At 46.7% G+C, this 22,396-nt stretch overlaps 1 protein-coding gene across 3 annotated transcripts in view; it reads left to right on the top strand.

Annotated features, from left to right (window-relative positions):
• LOC143958229 (ubiquitin-associated protein 1-like) overlaps positions 1–22,396 on the top strand; it is a 70,844-nt gene that overhangs the window by 7,877 nt on the left and 40,571 nt on the right. For 2 of the 3 annotated variants that reach the window (XM_077467742.1, XM_077467739.1), the window contains exon 2: positions 20,812–20,970. The exons of the other annotated variant lie outside the window; for it this stretch is intronic. In XM_077467742.1, coding sequence (XP_077323868.1) covers positions 20,839–20,970 — 132 coding nt within the window. In that variant the 5' untranslated portion in view covers positions 20,812–20,838. The remainder of the gene's footprint in view (positions 1–20,811; positions 20,971–22,396) is intronic. 3 annotated transcript variants of the gene reach the window in all.

Genomic DNA, 22,396 nt, shown 5'->3' with positions numbered 1-22,396 from the left:
TTCTTCTCACCTATCTGACACTTATAAACACAGCGTCTTTCGCCTGGATATCGCAGGGTGGATTTTAGCTCCAGCAGTGGCTGTGCTTGCAGCTTCCTCAAACACACAGACTGTTCGTTTCCCTGGCTGAGAGCGAACACCTGCAGGCCCGCAGAGCCTTTACCTTCCCAGGCTAATTAGGATCAAAGCTCACCTGATCCAAAACCCAGAACTGGAACGAGGGATGGGGGGTGTGGAATGACAGGTCCCTCTACCAAACCTACCTGCCATTCCATATAAACCCAGGCCCGGCAAGATTAAATAACAACTCAGCAGCATATTGCTGCTGAGAAACTGATCCTATCCTGGACTTACCATCTCACACTGTGTAGCAACCTAGGTGAGATGTACACCCCCTCAACCACTTCTCCAGTGACATGTCTACATATCCCCCCCCTCTTTTTCAGACCGGAGGGCTGAGCCTTTTGTCCCCACAGACAACTCACCCTCGACAATGCGTCAGCATTTGCCTGTAATTTCCCTGGCCTGTGTTCCACAGTGAAATTAAAGTTTTGTAAGGACAGAAACCATCTAGTCACTCTTGCATTTCTCTCCTTGTTTAACTTCATCCATGTTAGGGGGGCATGGTCTGTCACCAACTTGAATTTCCTGCCTAGCAAGTAATACTTTAAAGATTCTAGGGCCCACTTCACTGCCAAACATTCTCGCTCCACAATGGCATAATTTTTCTCGGCCGGGGTTAGTTTTCTACTCAAGTATGTCACCGGATGCTCCTCACCATTCACTACTTGTGAGAGTACTGCACCTAAGCCTGTGTTAGAGGCATCTGTCTGGACCAGAAATTCTCGCCTGAAATTGGGGGTAACTAACACAGGTGGTCGGCACAAGGCAGACTTAAGGCTTTGGAAAGCCTTCTCGGCCTCTGGGGTCCACGTGACCATTGCTGTCTTTCCGCCCTTTGTCAAGTCAGTTAGTGGAGCAGCAACTGAGGCAAAGTTCGGCACAAATCTACGGTAATAACCGGTAATACCCAGGAAAGCTCTAACCTGTTTCCTTGTCAGGGGTCTAGGCCAATTCTGTATTGCCTCAATTTTATTTAGCTGTGGCTTAATCAATCCTCTCCCAACAATGTAGCCCAGATATTTGGCCTCTTCTAAGGCTAGAGCACACTTCTCGGCATTTATGGTCAACCCTGCATCACTTATGGTATCCAACACGGCCTGTACCTTACAGAGGTGACTTTCCCAATCAGGGCTAAAAATGACCACATCATCGAGGTAGGCGGCTGAGTAATCCCGATGTGGTCGCAGAATCAAGTCCATCAACCTCTGGAAAGTTGCAGGCGCTCCATGTAACCCGAATGGCATCACTACATACTGGAATAGCCCATCAGGGGTGGAGAATGCAGTTTTCTTTTTAGCCTCGTCAGAAAGTGGAATCTGCCAGTAGCCCTTTGTGAGATCGAGGGTGGTTATGTACCTGACGTTACCTAACTTCTCAATCAACTCATCTACCCTGGGCATAGGATAAGCATCGAACTTGGAGATCTCATTCAACTTTCTGAAATCGTTACAGAACCTCCAAGTTCCATTGGGCTTTGGGATTAGCACAATCGGGCTGGACCATTCACTCTGTGACACCTCAATTACCCCCAGATCAAGCATACGTTTTACCTCGTCAGATACGGCTTTCCTACGTGCCTCCGGTATCCTATAGGGCTTTAGGTTTACTCTGCTTCTAGGCTCAGTTTCAATGTGATGATGGATGAGGTGGGTACGCCCTGGGAGGTCAGAGAACTTGTTTTTGTTTTTCTGTAAAAATTCCAGAGCCTCCTGTTTCTGTGACACTGATAGAGCATCACCTACTTTGACTGGAGGGATTGGTGGTGACAAATTATTAACAGTATTTGTCGCCACCAAGGATTCCCTGTCTTTCCAGGGCTTGATCAAGTTTATGTGATAAACTTGGAAAGGCTTCCTTCTACCTGGTTGGTGCACCTTGTAGTTCACCTCACTGATCTTTTCAACAATTTCATAAGGACCTTGCCACTTCGCTAAGAATTTACTCTCAACAGTGGGGACTAGTATAAGGACCCTATCGCCTGGGTTGAATGTCCTGATTCTTGCGGACCGGTTGTAAATTCTACTTTGGGCCTCTTGAGCTCTCTGGAGGTGTTCCCTTACCAGGGGCATTACAGTGGCTATACGGTCCTGCATTTGTGCTACATGCTCAATAACACTCTTGTATGGGGTGGACTCACTCTCCCATGTCTCTTTTGCAATGTCCAGTAGACCCCTAGGGTGACGACCATAGACCAACTCGAATGGTGAGAACCCTGTGGATGCTTGGGGCACCTCCCTAATAGCAAACATGAGGTAGGGTAATAAATGATCCCAGTCACGACCATCTTTTCCCACCACTTTCTTCAACATATGTTTCAAAGTTTTATTAAATCTCTCCACCAATCCGTCCGTCTGGGGGTGGTATACAGAGGTACGGATGTGTGAGACTTTAAATATTTTGCATACTTCCTTCATCAGTTTTGACATAAATGGCGTACCTTGGTCAGTTAGGATTTCTTTGGGGATCCCAGTCCTAGAGAACATATAAAACAACTCACGTGCAATTGTTTTAGATGCAGTGTTTCTTAAGGGTACAGCCTCAGGATAGCGGGTCGCATAATCTATGACTACCAAAATATACTGGTGTCCTCTAGCTGACTTTACCACGGGACCCACTAAATCCATGGCAATACGCTCAAAAGGCACCTCTATAATAGGGAGCGAAACCAAAGGACTGCGAAAATGTGACACTGGGGCACTAACCTGACATGTGGGGCACGACTCGCAGTATTTTTTAATGTCATCATATATCGCCGGCCAAAAAAACCTCTGGAGAACCCTCTCTCGCGTTTTGTCAGTCCCCAAGTGTCCCCCAAGAACATGGTTATGTGCCATGTCAAGCACCTGACGCCGGTACGGCTTAGGTACCAGAAGCTGTTCCACAATCTCATCCTTAACCTTATTGACTCTATAGAAAAGATCATTAGTCACCGAAAAATGTGGAAATCTTTTTTCAGCATCTGGTTCCTGAGGTACCCCATTCATAACAGCAACCTGCTCTCTCGCATTTTTGAGAGTGGGGTCCTGTAATTGTGCAGCGCCAAAATTATCCCTAGACACCTCTAAGTCTAGTATATTTTGCTCAGTGGGAGGAGCCTCCTCCTCCCCAGCCAGGACCTGCAAAGGAGAACAATCATTTTCATCCTGCACACTTCTATCATTCACAGGGGACAAAGCAACCCCCTTAGAGGTATCCCCACTCCTTTTGGGGATTTTTCTTTTTTCCCAGAGAGCCCAGAATAATGGAAAATCGCGCCCCAATATTACACTATGCATGAGGTTTTTTACCACACCCACTTCATATTGTACGGTGCCTTGTTCAGTCCCGACTTTAGCCAGCACTATAGGGTACACTTTTGTATCACCATGTATGCACACAACACTCATATGCTTTTTAGACTCTAAGTCCCCAGCCACCAGGCTAGCATGCACCAAGGTTACGAGGCTTCCCGAGTCCATTAACGCCTCAACGGGAAGGTCATTGATGGTAATATTGCAGATTTGCGGTTCAGTCTCTAGTCCAGGAACTGCAGCACAAGATGGTTCCGCAAACAGCGACTGACGCCGGCTAGCGTCACACTCCATGGGTTCAGTGGTAAGAGGGCAATGGGCCGACACGTGTCCCGCCTCATGGCATCTCCAACACTGGATAGGGCCTGGTCTCTTTGGCAAGGAGTCCTTTTCAGAGCCCCTTAGCCACCCGGGACCATCACCAGTCTTTTTTCCCTGAGACACCACTTGAGCCCTTTTCCCTCCATCAGCACCCCTCCACACTCCCCCAATAGATGGAAGTCTCTTACCAGCTGACGGCACAGATCTGGCGCTCCGGGGAGGTGAAGATGCTGCAGGAACATCACGGAGGTAGTCCTCAGTCGCCTGGAACCTCTCCACAAGGTTGACAAGTTCGTTTGCATTCTTAGGATCACCTTGTCCCACCCAGCGTTGCAGGTCAGTAGGAAGCGCTCGGAGGTAGCGATCCATCACGACCTTCTCTAGGATTTGTGCAGGAGTAGAAGTGTCTGGCTCCAACCACTTTCTTGCCAAATGGATTAGGTCATACATCTGGGACCTCGCTGATTTGTCCAGACTGTAGCTCCAGTTGCGTACCCTCCGGGCACGGACTGCAGTAGTAACTCCTAGTCGGGCAAGTATCTCCTCTTTTAGCCGAGTATAGTCCTTAACCTCTTGCTCACTGAGGTCATAGTAGGCCTTTTGGGGTTCACCTGTTAAATAGGGCGCAATTACCTCTGCCCACTCAGCGGCTGGTAACTTCTCTCGCTCAGCCACGCGCTCAAATACTGTTAGAAAGGCCTCAACATCGTCCTCAGCAGTCATCTTTTGCAGCGCTTTCTGCACAGTCCTTCTCCCAAAAAGAATCTCTGGAGCGGCTCCCATCACTGTGGGTGGATTAGCAACCACAGGCGCCTCTCGAATTGCTATCAGGTGCTCGATAAGTTGTTGTTGTGCAGCCATGGACTGTTCATGTCGTCTATTGGCCTCTGTCTGAGCCTGCTGTTGTTGCAAACTCACTTGCATAAACTGCTTCAGCATCTCCTCCATGTTGCTGGACTGTTCTTGGAGTGTAGTTGCAGCTTTCACCCAGGACATCAGCAGCTGTAGCCAAGTCTGTCCACACCGTTGCCCCTAGCAACCGTGTTGCCCGCATTCTCCACCAATTGTAAGGGATCTTCCCGGGGTAGGGTGTGTTTGGACACAGTTCACAGCAGACTTGGACTTTATAAAGCAGACCTTGGCGTTTATTCGTGGTACAAACAGTCCAACAAACAAAGTATACAGCAACACCGTGCTTCTTGTGTATAACAGGAACAAAATAATAACAAAAACAAACAACCTAGCCCGGCTGGGCGCTTACTAACAGGTTCTTCTCACCTATCTGACACTTATAAACACAGCGTCTTTCGCCTGGATATCGCAGGGTGGATTTTAGCTCCAGCAGTGGCTGTGCTTGCAGCTTCCTCAAACACACAGACTGTTCGTTTCCCTGGCTGAGAGCGAACACCTGCAGGCCCGCAGAGCCTTTACCTTCCCAGGCTAATTAGGATCAAAGCTCACCTGATCCAAAACCCAGAACTGGAACGAGGGATGGGGGGTGTGGAATGACAGGTCCCTCTACCAAACCTACCTGCCATTCCATATAAACCCAGGCCCGGCAAGATTAAATAACAACTCAGCAGCATATTGCTGCTGAGAAACTGATCCTATCCTGGACTTACCATCTCACACTGTGTAGCAACCTAGGTGAGATGTACACCCCCTCAACCACTTCTCCAGTGACATGTCTACAATATATATATATATATATTATAATTTTTATTTATTTATTAATGTTTGGGTGTTCCAAGTAATTTTCTAGCAAAAAATATTGATTTTAATTTAAGAAAGAAGTGTCAGAAAAAGATTTAGACTTTAAGTGGTTAAACTTCCTGCATTTTACACTGGTTGAAAGCTTGGCAGACTGCCCAGATTATTTGTTTACACAAGAAGTTCTATGCCTTTGATCTAAGAAGTTAGTTACAATGTTTCATGCAAGTTCTAAACTTGGCAGATTGCCCGGGATGCTTTATTTTGACAGCTGAGTGAGCAGATAATCTCTCCACTTGTTTATATGAAAGAATCGCCTATTCTCAGTGGGAGAGATCGTCAGAGGAGAGAATCGAGATCGCGATTTTATAACGATTAATCGCGCAGCTCTACTGGCTATTGAACTTCCTTTTTCTAGTCCCGTCGTACGTGTTGTACGTCACCGTGTTATAAATGATCGGAATTTGATGTGACTGTGTGTAAGCAAGACAGCTTGAGCCGAATTCCGTCGGAATTCCGTTGGGAAAACCATCAGAGCTTTTTTCCGACGAGAATTCCGATCGTGTGTACAAGGCAAAAGATACACTTTAATGAATTTTAATGCAAAAAAAAAAAAACACAACATATAACCCAATTTTTGTTAAGGTATAAAACATGATACGACGCCAAGTAACATGTCACGCTTCAGAATTGCACTCGTGGAATGGTGCAAAACTACGGTACTTAAAAATCTCCAAAAGGCAACGCTTTAAATTTTGTATTTTTTTTTGCAGGTTTTCAGTTTAGAGTTAGAGGTGGTATAGTGCTAGAGGGGATGGGGACGCTTTTTATTTATTTATTTATTTTTTATTTAATTTTTTTTACACTCTCTAATTTTTTTTTAATCACTTTTATTCCTATTACAAGAAATGTAAACATCCCTTGTAATAGGAATAAGGCATGACAGGTCCTCTTTATGGAGAGATATGGGGGTCAATAATACCCCCAGATATCTCCTCTACCCCGAAAAGGATGAGATAAAAAAAATAATAAAACATCGATCTCTGCTTTCCAGAGGGAAAAATGGCTTCTGCGTGGGACAATTCAATTTTTTTTATTATTATCATTTTATTTTTTTACACTGTCTAATTTTTTGTTTTATCACTTTTATTCCCATAACAAGAAATGTAAACATCCTTTGTAATAGGAATAAGGTTTTGCACTAGGAGGGGGGTATTTTATTCGGGGGGAGGGAGATTTATGCTGAGGGCACATGTGGAATAAGAGGATTTGAGCTGGGGGGGGGGGGGCAGATTGGTGCTGGGAAGGGGATTTCAGGAGGGGGTGGATTTTTATTGGGATGAAGGGGAATTTATGCTTAGGCGGTAAGCATGCAGATATAAGTGCTTAAGTGCTCCATTTTTTTGGGGGGGGGGGGGGGATTTTTGCTGACACATAATGCTCATGCATCTTGGGGGAGGGGGCACAATTTGGCATGTTCGCCCAGGGCTCTAGGTGACCTTGTCCTGGCACTGATTGGCTCACATGTTGTGACTGCAGTTTGTAGTTCATGGTTGATCAAACCCCCTACAGCAGTGATTGTGAACCGTATGTCCATGTATTCATTCACCTGGCTAGTCTCTAAAGGGACAAGACAACTTCTTGTTCCGGGTCACACAGCGTCCAGTACATGCCTCACCATTTCCTCTGTGTTGCATCACAAATGTGGGAGCACTAATGTGACAAAAACAAATCTCTTCCATCCTGGGGATTTCTCTGGTAATCGCTCTGCCTGTTTGTGACTGTGTCAATTCTAATTACTGTGTAGCTCTCACCTGCACCAGTGCTGGATGGAGAGACCCAGCAATTGCAGGAGATGTTGTTTCTTCACAGGAAGTGTCAGTGCTCACCCCAGTGTTGCCAACCTACCAGCTTGAATTTTACTGACATGATACCCAAAATTGACTGTTTTTACTGTAATTTCCAAAAGTTGCAAAATTACAGTTTTAAGTGCAAATTTCAGTATTTAAAGCGGAGGTCCGCCAATTTTTTTTTTTTTTTTAAAGTCAGCGGTGACAAATACTGCAGCTGCTGACTTTTAAAATATGGACACTTACCTGTCCAGGGCGCCCGCGATTTCTGGACCTGAAACCGATCTGTCACTCAGCTCTTGGGTGCTGCCGCCGCCATCTTCGGTAAGGAGATCAGGAAATGAAGCCTTGCGGCTTCACTTCCCGGTTCCCTACTGCGCACGCGTGAGTCGCACTGCACAATCTGGATGTTCCCTGCTGTCTCCAGGACCTATGTGTTTCAGACAGCGGGGGGGTCCGGAAGAGGAGTAGACTCCCGCAGGAGTCTATGCCCGGAAGTAGGTGCAAATACCTGTATTATACAAGTATCTGCACCTCCCTCCCCCTGAAAGGTACTAAATGTGACACCAGAGGAAGGGAGGGTTCCAAAAAGCGGAGGGAGGTTCCATTTTTGTGTGAACCTCCTCTTTAAGCTACAAACAAGCACAATATGTAATTATCAATGTGATTTAAGGTAGATATTAAAGGAGTTGTAGAGGCAGAAGTTTTTTTTATCTTAATGCATTAAGCTATAAAACCTTCTGTGTGTAGCGGCCTCCCCAGCATACCCCTAATTACGTAGCTGAGCCCCATCTCTCTCCAGCGGCTCCGGACGTCACAGACATATTTATAACTGGCAATCTTTTTCTTTTATTGGCAGAAGAAAAGTGCCAAGTTTTTACTGGCTGCCAGTAAAAATACTGACAGCTGGCAACACTGGCCTTCCACTACAGACAGAGGCCATGCATTAAAGGGGTTGTAAACCCTTGTGTTTTTTCACCTCAATGCATCCTATGCATTAATGGGGAAAAGGAGCAAAAAAAGCAGCAAAGATGCAACAAAATGGGTGGGACTTTATATATTTATATATTTTGTTTTGTTGCATCTTTTGTGTTTTTTATGCTGCATTTTTGCTCCCTTGCCTCACAATGATAAGGATGGAGGCACATGACCATACCTGGCCATGGCTGAATTTAAAATCCCAAATTCCCCAACCCCCCCCCCCCTTTTATGATTATGCTATGACCGGCCCCCTGCCCCCCCCCCCCGTTTTACTTACCTGTCCCCCGTATTTCCCTCGGCGGGGACGTGTTGTCTCTCTCTCCACGGGGTCCCAGTTCTTGATTGGATAGATTAATAGTAGCACAGCTGGCGCGTGTGGAGGGAGACGGGGCCGAGTCCGGAATTTGTGTCTGTGGACGCAATTGCTGGACTCGGAAGCACGCCCGCAAGGTAACACCCCCCCCTGGGAGAGAGCTTCTCCTAGGGGGTTATCTGAAGCGGGGAGGCGCCGCCGGGGGACCCCAGAGGTGGACGATCGGGGCCACACTGTACAGAATGGGCTGCACAGTGGAGGTAAGTACTATATGTTTGTTTTTTGTTTTTTAAAACGAGCCTTTACAATTACTTTAACCTGTGCAGCGCCTTGCCTGAAGATTTACTCTACTATAGGCCGTGTGTATAGGGCAACCAATGACACCATTTAGAAAGACCAAAATATGGGACTTTATGGGCACCGTATCAATGAGTAGACAAATATGGTAATTTATTAAAGAATAATGTTAAGAACATCAACAATAACAACCCTGATTTTAGATGTTATGTTATGGGTTATTATTGTTGATGTTTCATGATGTTCTTAACATTATTCTTTAATAAATTAGCATATTTAATTTTTTACATATGTCTACTCATTGATATGGTGCCCATTATGTCCCATGTTTTCTGGTCTCTCTTGTTCTCTCGTACTTTCCAGGGACATGGCATAACATGCTATCATGTCCGTGGTAGCCATGCCATGTGGACATAACCCTTAATTTGTTTCAATGACACCATAAAACTACATGGTCATTGTAGATCCTATGCAGGTGAAAAACACAAGGTGCAGGTGAGAAGGGTTATAATGTCTTTAACCACTTGTCCACCAGCCACCGTCGTTATAAGGCGGCAGGTTGGCACCAGTGTTAATTTTGCCAACTAAAACGTTTTCGTCATAATTTTCGTCAGAGGCTTTTTTACAGTGATGAAAACTAAACTAAAACTACAACACAACTGACGAAAACTATGACGAAATTAGAATTTGTTTTGGGTTAAGGAAAGAAAACGGGACGTTAATGGCAAGGAGGGGGACATTTACCCTTATGAATTTACTGTATTTATCGGCATATAACACAGTAGGGGGAGGGGATTGGGCGGTCCAACCCCACGGGTGCCACACATTGGGGGGGGGGGGGGGCTGGTGGTCAAGCCAGCCGCCCCGCAAAGTCTATTATTAGGGAAAAAAAATCATTGGCAGCCCCTTCTCCTATACTGCTCCTCCTCCTGTGTCACTCATTGTAAGCTGAAGCTTCTAACCTCAATAGCTTTGTTCTTGTTGGCAGCTCTCTTCTTCCGAGTGTTGCTTTAGATTGGCGGAGGAGAGCGGTCACATGACCAGCCATGAATCTTCGGAGGAGAGCAGTCACGTGACCGCCAGGTCCATGCAAGAGCTAAGCTATTGAGGTACATTTAGTGACACAGGAGGAGCTGTGTATGAGAAAGGGCTGGCAGTAATTTATTCTTAACTGTAGAGTACACTGGCAGTGCTGTCCCAGGAGACTGGGGGTCTCCTGGGAATGCAGGGGGGGGGCTGTGTATTGTGCAGAGGGTGGGGCCTGTGTTTTGTGTACTGTGGGGGGCTTTGTATTGTGCAGAGGGTGGTTGACTGTGTACTGTGGGGGGCTGTGTGCGGTGGGGGGCTTTGTACTGTGCACATTCAATTTTAGTTGACTAAAATGATTATATTAGACTAAAATGTACTGGAGATTTTGGTCGACTAAAATACTATGACTCAAATGGGACTAAAACTAAAATGGCATTTTAGTCTAAAACTAAAACGAAAACACTTTCAGAAGACTAAAATGGGACTAAACCTAAAATGCCGTTTTAGTCCTTAGACTTATGCCCTGTACACACGGTCGGAAATTCCGATAAGGTCAGATCGGATTATATTGTTGGAAAATCCAATCGTGTGTGGGCTCTATCGGACTTTTTCCATCGGAAATTCCGATGGAAAAAATTTGAGAGCAGGATCTATAATTTTCCGACAAAAAAAATCCGATCGTTTGTAGAGAATTCCGACGCACAATGTGCCACGCATGCTCAGATCAAATTACCAAAGCTATTGGCTACTAGCCTCTACGTAGCCCCGTCGTACGCAACGCACGTCATCACGTCTCGAACGATCGGATTTTCCGACAACTTTGTCCGACCGTGTGTATGCAACACAAGTTTCAGACAAAATCCGTCGGAAAAAATCTGATGGATTTTGTGGTCACAATGCCCGACCGTGTGTACAAGGCATAAGACTAAAACTAAATCAAAATTTGCTGACAAAATTAACACTGGTTGGCATGTTCCCGCAAATCACCGTAGGTGTACATCGGCTCCTGTAAGGAGCCATAGCAGGCGTGCGCACTGTCTGGTGGGGGACCCGATGCGCGTGGCCGGCGTGCGCAATGTCCTCCGTCACCCGTGATCGCGGGATCGAGAGCCCGAATGGAGATCTGTCAACGTAAACACAGACAGATCCCTGTTCTGACAGGGGAGTTAGAGAGAGATCTGCTGTTCCTAGTGATTAGGAACAGCGATCTTTCTCCTCCTCCAGTCAGCCCAGCCCCCATGCAGTTAGAAACAGCTCCCGGGGAACACACTCAACCCCTTGTTCGCCCCCTAGTGTTAACTCCTTCCCTGCCAATGACATTTATACAGTAATCAGTGGCTATTTTTATCCCTGATTGCTCTATAAATTTCAGTGGTCCCAAAAAAGTGTCAAAAGTGCCCGATCTGTCTGCCGCAATGTTGCAGTCCCGCTAAAAATCACAGATCACTGCCATTACTAGTCAAATAAAATAAAAATAATAATAAAAATGCATAAATCTATCTCCTATTTTGTAAATGCTATATCTTTTGCGCAAACCAATTAATAAACGCTTATTGCGATTTTATTTTAACAAAAATATGTATAAGAATACATATTGGCCTAAACTGATGAAGACATTTTTTTTTTTTTGTTTATTTTTTGGGGGATATCTATTATAGCAAAAAGTTAAAAATATTGTTTTTTATTTCAAAATTGTCGCTCTTTTTTTGTTTATAGCGCAAAAAATAAAAACCGCAGAGGTGATGAAATACCACCAAAAGAAAGATCTATTTGTGGGAAAAAGGGACATCAATTATGTTTGGGTACAATGTCGCACGACCGCGCACTTTTCAGTTAAAGCGACGCAGTGCCGTAACACAAAAAATGGCCTGGTCATTAAGGGGGAAAATCTTCCGCTCTCTAAGTGGTTAAGCCTTGTCTTTGCTTTACCCTGTGTTTCTAATTAAAGTGAATGTTGCAAACACTGTTTACTCGCTTGCTGTCATTAAAATATTAGGTAAGGTGTTCTGATGAGAAACATAACAGGAGGATTCAATAAAAATATCAACATCATTTCAGCAGCAATCCTGCCAGGAACATCTGACAGATAAGAGATTTGTGTTTTATTCTGCCCGATGCCAAGCAGTGCCACTATGCGGAGTAAACACAGCTAGGGCTGGATGTACCATTAGGCACAAATGGGTTTCATCAGCCAGCTGAACAATCCTAATTTTTAATCTACTCACAGTTAGAATGCCGAGGCCATGGAGGGGAAAGGAGAGGGGCTTTGTGGGCCCCCATCGCTGGACCATGGGACAGCTGCGTGTCTGATTATTAAAAGTCTGCAGCTACACTTTTTGTAGCTGCTGACTTCTAAATGTGTGGAGCTTCCCTTTATGAACTGGGGTATGTAAACTTTTGATCAGGGTCATTTGGGTAGTTTCTGTTGCCATTAGCATTTAAAAAGAGTAAACACAGTTGACTGATAATAAATGGCTTCACCCAAACCCTAACTATGAGTGAGAAAAGTTTTTGTGTTATTCATATTCTCTGAAAAATGGGCAAGAAATGATAAAATCTGCCAGGGTATGTAAACTTATGTGTAGGGATGGCCGAACGGTTCGCCCGGCGGTCGTTTTGCGGCGAATTTCGGCTGTTCGCCGTCCGCCCGATCGGCGGACTATTGCCGCCGTTCGCCCGGCGGACTTCCGTGTTTACTGTGTAAAAGAACTTTGACCTGATGACACATCCATCATGGGGTACAGGACAGCCAATTGAGACATTACAGCACATGGACACTTGGACATTCCCCCTAACTTATAAATAGACCCGATCCGGCGGCCATTTTACATTCTTTCTTCTGTCACTATAGGGAGAGGTTGCTGTGTGGAGCAGGGAGAGATTGCAGTGACCCAAATCGCTAGCTATTTGGTCCACAAAAGTTCTTTTCAGGACTTGTATAGGTGTTAGGTGTAGTTCCTGATATAGGTTTGAGGCACTGCTGTGCTACTGATTGTTGCAGCAGCCTGTCTCTTGTCAGTGTAGAGAGAGTGACAGGACGCTGTGTGCTGCAGGGACAGTCAGTTTAATCATTAGCTGTTACTATTAGGTCCACAAAAGTGCTATTCAAGTTATTGTTCCAGCAGCCTCTGTTTTGTCAGTTTAAATAGGGACAGGCAGGAAGCTATGTGTGAGGCAGTGAGGGACAGTCAGTTTAATCAGTAGCTGTTACTATTAGATCCACAAAGGTTCTTTTCAGGACTGGTATGGTAATAGGCTTGTACACGTATAATATTCTTTCTTCCAAATATAGAAAGAATATTATACTTGACTGCTGCCCTTCTGCTGCAGTAGTCCTTTATGAGTATAGGGACTGAGGTACAGTCTGCTAATCATTCACAACCTACTTGTTCCACAAAGGTCCTTATAAGGACTGGTAAGGTCTAGGGTGCTACAGTACATAGGGTTGAGTGAGGTACAGTCTGCTATTCCTTAAGGACTGGTATAGGTCCACAACACATAGGGTTGAGGTGCACTACTGCTGAGTCTGACTGCTGCCCTATACTGCAGCAGTCCTTTATCAGTATAGGGACTGAGGTACAGTCTGCTAATCATTCACAACCTACTTGTTCCACAAAGGTCCTTATAAGGACTGGTAAGGTATAGGGTGCTACAGTACATAGGGTTGAGTGAGGTACAGTCTGCTATTCCTTAACCACTTCAATACAGGGCACTTTCGCCCCCTTCCTTCCCAGCCCAATTTTCAGCTTTCAGCGCTCTAGCGCTTTCAGTGACAATTGTGCGGTCATGCTACACTGTACCCAAATTAAATTTTTATCATTTTGTTCGCACAAATAGAGCTTTATTTTGGTGGTATTTATTCACGACTCCGTTTTTTATTTTTTGCGATATAAGCGCAAAAAAGCGGAAATTTGGAAAAAAAAAACAATATTTTCTTTTTTCTACTTCAATAAAAATCCAATAAAATCAAATTTTGTCATAAATTTAAGCCAAAATGTATTCTGCTACATGTTTTTGGTAAAAAAAAATCCGTTAAGTGTATAATAATTGGTTTGTGTGATCACGGACATATGTACGCAAATGATCATGTACATATGTGTGCAGGTGATCACGTACATATGTGTGCAGATAATCATTGGGACATGTGATTTTAGTGGGACATATGTGGGGGACATGTTTTTATTATTAGGGACATGTGTTTTTATTATTTGGGGACATGTATGTTTTGGGGACATGTGTGGGGACATTGTGTTTATACTGTGTGGTGTGTTTACTGTGTGGTGTGTTTACTGTGTACACTAGACTGGTGATCTGTGAGTAAAAAGCTGTAAAAAGCAGCCCATACTCACTGATCAGCAGCCGGCTGCAGCGATCTGCTCTCCTCTCCTCAGCGGTGACTTCCGTGTGAGGAGAGGAGGAGCCGATTGCCTAGCAACCGGCTGTTTGTTTACATCACATGACGGCCGTGATTGGACACGGCCGTCATGTGATCAGGAGGGCCAATCACAGAGCCCTCCTGCCGATCTGAGATGCGCCGTGTCCGGGTGACACGGGCGCATCGGGATCGCGCCGCTGCGCGGGCGATCCCGCTACTCCTGAATGACGTTCCTGAACGTCCTATCAGGAGTAGGCGGCTCCCACCCGGCCGTATATGTGCATTGGCCGGGTGGGAAGTGGTTAAGGACTGGTATAGGTCCACAACACATAGGGTTGAGGTGCACTACTGCTGAGTCTGACTGCTGCCCTATACTGCAGCAGTCCTTTATCAGTATAGGGACTGAGGTACAGTCTGCTAATCATTCACAACCAACTTGTTCCACAAAGGTCCTTATAAAGACTGGTAAGGTCTAGGGTGCTACAGTACATAGGGTTGAGTGCGGTACAGTCTGCTATTCCTTAAGGACTAGTATAGGTCCACAACACATAGGGTTGAGGTGCACTACTGCTGAGTCTGACTGCTGCCCTATACTGCAGCAGTCCTTTATCAGTATAGGGACTGAGAGTTTTGTCACAGGGTCATTTAAAAAATGACAGGCAGAGGAAGAGGCAGGCCCTTCCGCAGGGGTGGTAGGGGTAGGGCAGGAGCAACAGGCTTGAGCCAAAGTGGGAAGTTGCAGAAGGTGCGTTCAATTACTTTAAAGGATGCACCAGACTTGGTTGAGTGGCTCACTCAGCCTTACTCTTCTGCACCCTCCTCATCCTCTCGATCTGCACCCTCTTCTTCACTCTCTGCTATGTGCACCCCCAAAGACACTACCACCAACAACACTACCACCACCACCACCACATACCTTCCGCTTGAGTCACAGGAATTATTTTCCGATCCATATCAAGACATTTCTGATGCGCAGCCACTCTTGGTATTGGATCAGGAAGAGGAGGTAGCAACAACCGCTACTCAGCAGTCTGACGACAGTACCCAGATCAGCCCAAGGAGGAGGTTGGTCCCCGGTGTTGCTGCCTACTCCGAGATCTCTACTTATAGCGGTGGGGAAGGTGACGTCGATGATGACGTGTCTAGTGATGTCACGTGGGTGCCCACAAGAGAGGAAGAGGAGGGGAGTTCAGAGGGAGATATGGACCAGCAGATAGGGAGGAGAAGCAGGAATAACTTACATTGCACAGGAGGGACAAAGCAGACTGCTAATGTATCAGAAGCGAGTCATCGACCACGTACGGTCACATCTGGCACTCCCAGGACACCGGCACATGGCTCCGCAGTGTGGGCTTTTTTTAACATGTCCGCTGCTGACAATAGCGTTGCCATCTGCAATCTTTGCAGTCAACGCATTAGTCGCAGTAAGCCCAACACTCACCTAGGGACGACCGCCTTAAGAAGGGACATGAGCAGCCATCACCGAGCCCAGTGGGAGCAACGGAACACACAAAGCCACACTCCAGGCTCTCACCGTCCAGCCTCGTCTTCTACTTCTCCTTCTCCTCTCTCCTCACAATTGTCCTCCACTCCACCTTCCATCACGCCAAGCTCACGTTTTTCTGCAAAAAGGCAGGCTTCCGTGGGCCTAATGTTCGAGTGTAAAAAAATGATGACGCCGGATAACCCTCTTGCCCAACGGTTGACGGCTGGCTTGTCAGAACTGATAGCCTGCCAACTACTGCCATATAAATTGGTGGACTCGGAGGCCTTTCGAAAATTTGTGGCCATTGGAACACCACAATGGAAGGTCCCAGGAAGGAAGTATTTCTCAGAGAAGGGCATCCCAGAGCTATATGGCCATGTTCAGCGGCAAGTGAATGTATCTCTGGCACACAGTGTCGGTGCCAAGATACATCTGACCACAGACACGTGGTCTAGCAAACACGGGCAGGGAAGGTATATCACTTTTACTGCCCACTGGGTGAACCTTCTGACGGCCATCAAGCATGTAACCCGTGGCACCCGTGTAGATTTGGTTTTACCACCACGGATTGCATGCAGGCCTGGCTCTTCTTCTCCTCCTCCTCCTCCTACTTCATCCTCCTCCCTCTCCTCCTCGGCTGACTCCTCCTTTTCCGCTGCGCCGCCCAAGCTCCCCAGAACCTATTCGACATGCCAGGTGAGACGTTGCCATGCCTTGCTGCGTCTGTTGTGCCTGGAAGCCAAGAGCCACACTGGCCCGGCACTCCTTTCAGCTTTGCGTTCACAGGCAGATCAGTGGCTAACACCGCTCAATTTGACAGTTGGTAAAGTGGTGTGTGATAACGGTGCCAATCTGCTTAACGCATTAAAACAGGGCAAAATCACGCACGTGCCATGCATGGCACACGTCTTAAACTTGGTCGTGCAGTGATTCGTTGTCAAATACCCTGGGGTCCAGGACATCTTGCGGCAGGCAAGGAAAATCTCGGCCCATTTCAGAAGATCTTACAGGGCCATGGCACGCCTTGCTGACATTCAGCGGCGACACAATCTGCCGGTCAGACGTCTTATTTTTGCGATTGCCCGACGCGATGGAACTCAACCTTCTATATGCTTGATAGGCTGCTCCAGCAGAAACGTGCAGTTAACGTCTACCTGTATGAACTCTGCGGCAGAACAGGTTCTGGGGTGCTGGGGGTTTTTTTCACCGCGCCAGTGGCTGCTCATGCGCGACGCATGCAGACTTCTGCGGCCATTTGAGGAGATCACCAAACTGGTCAGTCACAGCCATGGCGCCATCAGTGACATGGTACCTTATGCCTTCTTTATGGAGCGTGCATTGCATCGTGTCATTGATCAAGCTGTGGAGGAGCAGGAGCGGGAAGATGAGGAAGTCGCAATGCTGGATGAATTCCCAGGGGGGGCTACTCTATCTGAGACAAGTCAACAACAGGAGTCTGAAGAGGAGTCAGAGGAGGATGGTGCCGGGGCGGATGAGGAGGAGCAAGAAGAGCATGCTTTAAACCTTTCTGGGACCCCTGTTGTTGTGCTTGGATGGGGAGAGGAGAATGAAGAGGACGACATTATCCTGGATGATGAGCAGGAGCCAGGCCACCACACCGCTTCCAGTTTAGTGCAAATGGGGGCCTTCATGCTCCAGTGTTTTAATAGGGACCCCCGTATAAAAAGCATAAGGGTCAAGGACCAGTACTGGGTGGCAACGTACTTAGACCCCGGGACAAACACAAAATGGCGGGAATGTTACCGCCGTCACAGAGGGCTGTCAGAATGCAGCACTTCCAGGCCTTGCTTCGAGAAATGCTGCATTCTGCTTTTGCGTGCGCTGGCAGAGGAGCAATTCCCACTCCCAGAGAAGGAGTTGCGGGTACCAATCCAACAGCGCCTGCAAGAAGAGGCCGGTTTGAAGATGTGTTGGTGACTTCGGATATGAGGTCATTCTTTCAGCCGACCCATCGACAGGTGTCATCCGAGGAGTGATGAACCCCTGGACTACTGGGTGGGCAGGCTTGACCTCTGTCCAGAGCTTGCCCAATTTGCAATCGAACTGTTGGCTTGCCCCTCGTCCAGTGTCCTGTCCGAAAAGGACGTTCAACGCAGCAGGGGGGATCGTGACCGATAAGCGTACTCGCCTAGCTCACGACAGTGCTAACTACCTCCCATTTCTAAAAATGAATGAGGCATGGATCTCGGAGGAATTCAACACATGTGACCAGTAGACCATGTATATGTCTATAAACGATTTTTTTAATCAAGCACACAGACCTTCTTTCTTCATTTGGCTCACTTCCTTGTCCAAAAAAAGCACACCGTACTATATGTCCATACCCTCCTGTTTGAAGAGGTTGAGCGGTGTCCTATTTCAACTGGGGCTGCTTATTATGAGGGGCTCCCACCATCCCTGTGCTGTGCTGACTTCCTCCTGGGGCTGCTTATTATGAGGGGCTCCCACCATCCCTGTGCTGTGCTGACTTCCTCCTGGGGCTGTACCTCTGCTGTGCATATTATGAGGGGCTCCCACCATCCCTGTGCTATGATCATTATGAGGGGCTCCCACCATCCCTGTGCTGACTTCCTCCTGGGGCTGCTTATTATGAGGGGCTCCCACCATCCCTGTGCTATGCTGACATCCTCCGGGGGCTGCTTATTATGAGGGGCTCCCACCATCCCTGTGCTGTGCTGACTTCCTCCTGGGGCTGTACCTCTGCTGTGCATATTATGAGGGGCTCCCACCATCCCTGTGCTATGCTCATTATGAGGGGCTCCCACCATCCCTGTGCTATGCTCATTATGAGGGGCTCCCACCATCCCTGTGCTATGCTGACTTCCTCCTGGGGCTGCTTACGGTGCAGGTGTCAGGTGTCTCTATCACGGTGCTGGTGTCAGATCACTCTATCACGGTGCAGGTGTCATTGCTGTATGTCACGCTGCTGATGTCAGTGCTCTCTATCACGGTGCTGCTGTCAGTGCTGTATATCACGGTGCTGGTGTCAGTGCTTTATGTCACGCTGCTGATGTCAGTGCTCTCTATCACGGTGCTGGTGTCAGATCACTCTATCACGGTGCAGGTGTCATTGCTGTATGTCACGCTGCTGATGTCAGTGCTCTCTATCACGGTGCTGCTGTCAGTGCTGTATATCACGGTGCTGGTGTTAGTGCTTTATGTCACGCTGCTGATGTCAGTGATCTCTATCACGGTGCTGGTGTCAGATGACTCTATCACGGTGCAGGTGTCATTGCTGTATGTCACGCTGCTGATGTCAGTGCTCTCTATCACGGTGCTGCTGTCAGTGCTGTATATCACGGTGCTGGTGTTAGTGCTTTATGTCACGCTGCTGATGTCAGTGATCTCTATCACGGTGCTGGTGTCAGATGACTCTATCACGGTGCAGGTGTCATTGCTTTATGTCACACTGCTGATGTCAGTGCTCTCTATCACGGTGCAGGTGTCATTGCTGTATGTCACGCTGCTGGGGATCATCTCCTGCACCCTCTTCTTTGCCTACCCTGACCTTCCCTCTCCTCCATTGCCTTCATGCGCTCCACAGTCCTGAATTGTCACAACAATTTCACATATAAAAAAAGAATGCTTGTAGTTGTCGATCCCAGATTCACCTCATACATGTGTTATGTCATTGGCCATGTGGTGGGACTATGTTTGCACAGCTAGTAATTATTTTGTGGCTGCAAATTTGACCTGTAGGTTTGCAAAGTTCGCCTCCCATTGAAGTCAATGGGGCCCCGCCGCCAACGTTACGGTTCGCGAACTATCGGCCTCGTTCGCGGTCCGCGAAACGTGCCGTCAGAGGTTCGTCCATCACTACTTATGAGCACAAGTGTATATACCTGATTATTCCACTGTAATAGGTCATTGATTATTTATTAATCTTCAGATTAGTACCAGAATCCATATTGCACTGTGTCCAGCGTATACAGCAGTAGCACGCTGGGGTGGTCGCCTGGTGCCCCCCTGAGTCTGTACAGGCAAAATAACATACGGTTACGTTGCTTTGCCTATACATAGCACCCACCTGCAGTAAATTAACTGTGAGTGGTCAGCAAATGGTTAATGCACTGAACTTTTCCTCTTCCATCTTCTGCTGACATCGCTCTCCAGGCTGCTAGAAAGGTCCCAGGCAAAGTGCATTTGGTATCACTCAGCCTGGGACAGATGAAGCATCTTCCGCTGCCGTTGGCTCCATGCACTGTGATGCTCCGGGATGGCGCGTTGCAATCTGGGCTTCCTGACCCACCATCCCAGAGCATGGGCATGTGCTTTCCTGGATTGAGGGCTCCGCGTGCCACTAGTTGAACACCCTTGTCCTACAGCATGTCCACAGTCCCTGATCATCTCTTGCATCATGTCTGCAGTCTCTGACCATCTCCTATATCATGTCTGCAGTAATATGTCTACAGTCTCTGACCATCTTCAGTGTTATATCTGCAGTCTCCAATTATCTCCTTTATCATGTCTGCACTCTTTGACCATCTCTTGTATCCTGTCTCCAGTCTCTGACCATCTCTTGTATCATGTCTGCAGTCTCTGACCATCTCTTGTATCATGTCTGCAGTCTCTGACCATCTCTTGTATGATGTCCACAGTCTTTAACCATCTCTTGTATCATGTCCATAGTTTTTAACCATCTCTTGTATCATACCCATAGTGTTTGACCATCGCTTGTTTAATGCCCATAGTCTTTGACCATCGCTTGTTTAATGCCCATAGTCTTTGACTATATCATGTTGTGTGTCTGCTGTCTCTGACACTGAATATTCCTTGAATTCTATGTGTGGCCCTTTGGTGATGTTAGGGGCCGCACTTGAGGCTCCCATATTAAGAAAGTTGACCACCACTGCCCTAGGATATGGTGGACTAAGATGGGGCTATTTTTTTGTTGTTGCTGTCATTTCGTAAAAGAAAGATGAAAGATACACGATCATGAACAGTCCAGTTATTACGCGATGAATAAGAATCATACCCTTCTACCAGAAGACATTAATTTATTTATCATTGTTTAGGTTTCACCCATTGGAATCCCCAGAGTAATGAGTTACCTGGATGACGTGCCATTCAAATTCTATGACGGATTCATACCTCTCTCCTCTTCCAGCGATGGGACCCCTAACCTCTCAGATGTCAATGTCCCAGACTGCAGTGAGATATTGATGTGTACTCTGGTAAGTCAGAGAGGCATACAGCAGGTGTATTAATAGTGATGGATGGTACATTCTGCTGATTGTAGCAACATGGTACACATTATAAGATCTATTTAACCACTTCAGCCCCGGGAGGATATACCCCCTTCCTGACCAGAGCACTTTTTGCGATTCGGCACTGCATCGTTTTAACTGACAATTGTGCGGTCGTGCGACATGGCCCCCAAACAAAATTGACGTCCTTTTTTTCCCACAAATAGAGCTTTCTTTTAGTGGTATTTAATCACCCCCGGCGGTTTTTATTTTTTTGCGCTATAAACAAAAAAAGAGCGACAATTTTGAAAAAAACGCATTATTTTTTACTTTTTGCTATGATAAATATCCCCCAAAAATATATAAAAAACATGTTTTTCCTCAGTTTAGGCCGATACGTATTCTTCTGCATATTTTTGTTTAAAACAAAGCAAAATAAGCGATTATTGATTGGTTTGCGCAATAGTTATAGCATCTACAAAATAGGGGATCGGTTTATGCCATTTTTATAATTTTTTTTTTTTTTACTAGTAATGGTGGCGATCAGCAATTTTGATTGTGACTGTGACATTATTGCGGACACATCGGACAATTTTGATACATTTTTGGGACCATTGGCATTAATACAGTGATCAATGCTATAAAATTGCATTGATTACTGTAAAAATGTCACTGGCAGTGAAGGGGTTAACCACTAGGGGGTGGGGAGGGGTTAAGTGTGTCCTGGGGGATTGTTTCTAAATGTCTGGGGGATGGGCTGTGTGTGACGCGGCACTGATCGCTGCTCCCGATGACAGGGAGCAGACGATCAGTGGTCTGTCACTAGGCAGAACGGGGAGATGCCGATGTAAACAAGCTCCGTGACACAATTGCGGGTATTCCCGCGGCGATCGAGTCTGCGGGTCCCACGGGCACGGTCACATGCGTGAAATTTAAAGTAACATACGGGTACGTTACTTTGCCTAGCCGTGCCATTCTGCCGACGTATATGTGCTGACAGCAGTCGGCAAGTGGTTAATCAGGAATGATTAGATCCCTCAATGTTTTTACATCCAATGTGTATGTATGGTGTAGTGTATGTCAAGAAAAATCCCCATACAGCCATGTGCATGACATAACCTATGCCTAATTAGATATCAAAGGAATCGCCATAGGTTTTCTAGCTTGCCTATAACTCTGGTGCTCAACATGAGGGCCCTTTGGTATATGATGTGCGGCCCTCGGACCTCAGCAGTCTGTAGTGGGAACATTGATTAGCGTAGTTGCCAACAGCCCCGATTTGATGGGTCCCGGTCTGAGCCTGTCCCGGGCTGAATCCCAAAAAGTAGGCTTTGTCATGGGCAGGGGCGGACTGGGCTGGGGGGGGGGGGGTTTGACTCCCCATAAAAAGGTCGCACCACTCTACCGTCACCCG

This window comes from Lithobates pipiens, unplaced genomic scaffold (assembly GCF_037356315.1).
Source record: "Lithobates pipiens isolate NorthernLeopardFrog02 unplaced genomic scaffold, aLitPip1_a1.2 Scaffold_6, whole genome shotgun sequence".
NCBI classification, from domain to species: Eukaryota; Metazoa; Chordata; class Amphibia; order Anura; family Ranidae; genus Lithobates; species Lithobates pipiens.
This window is presented reverse-complemented; position numbering and strand designations above follow the sequence as displayed.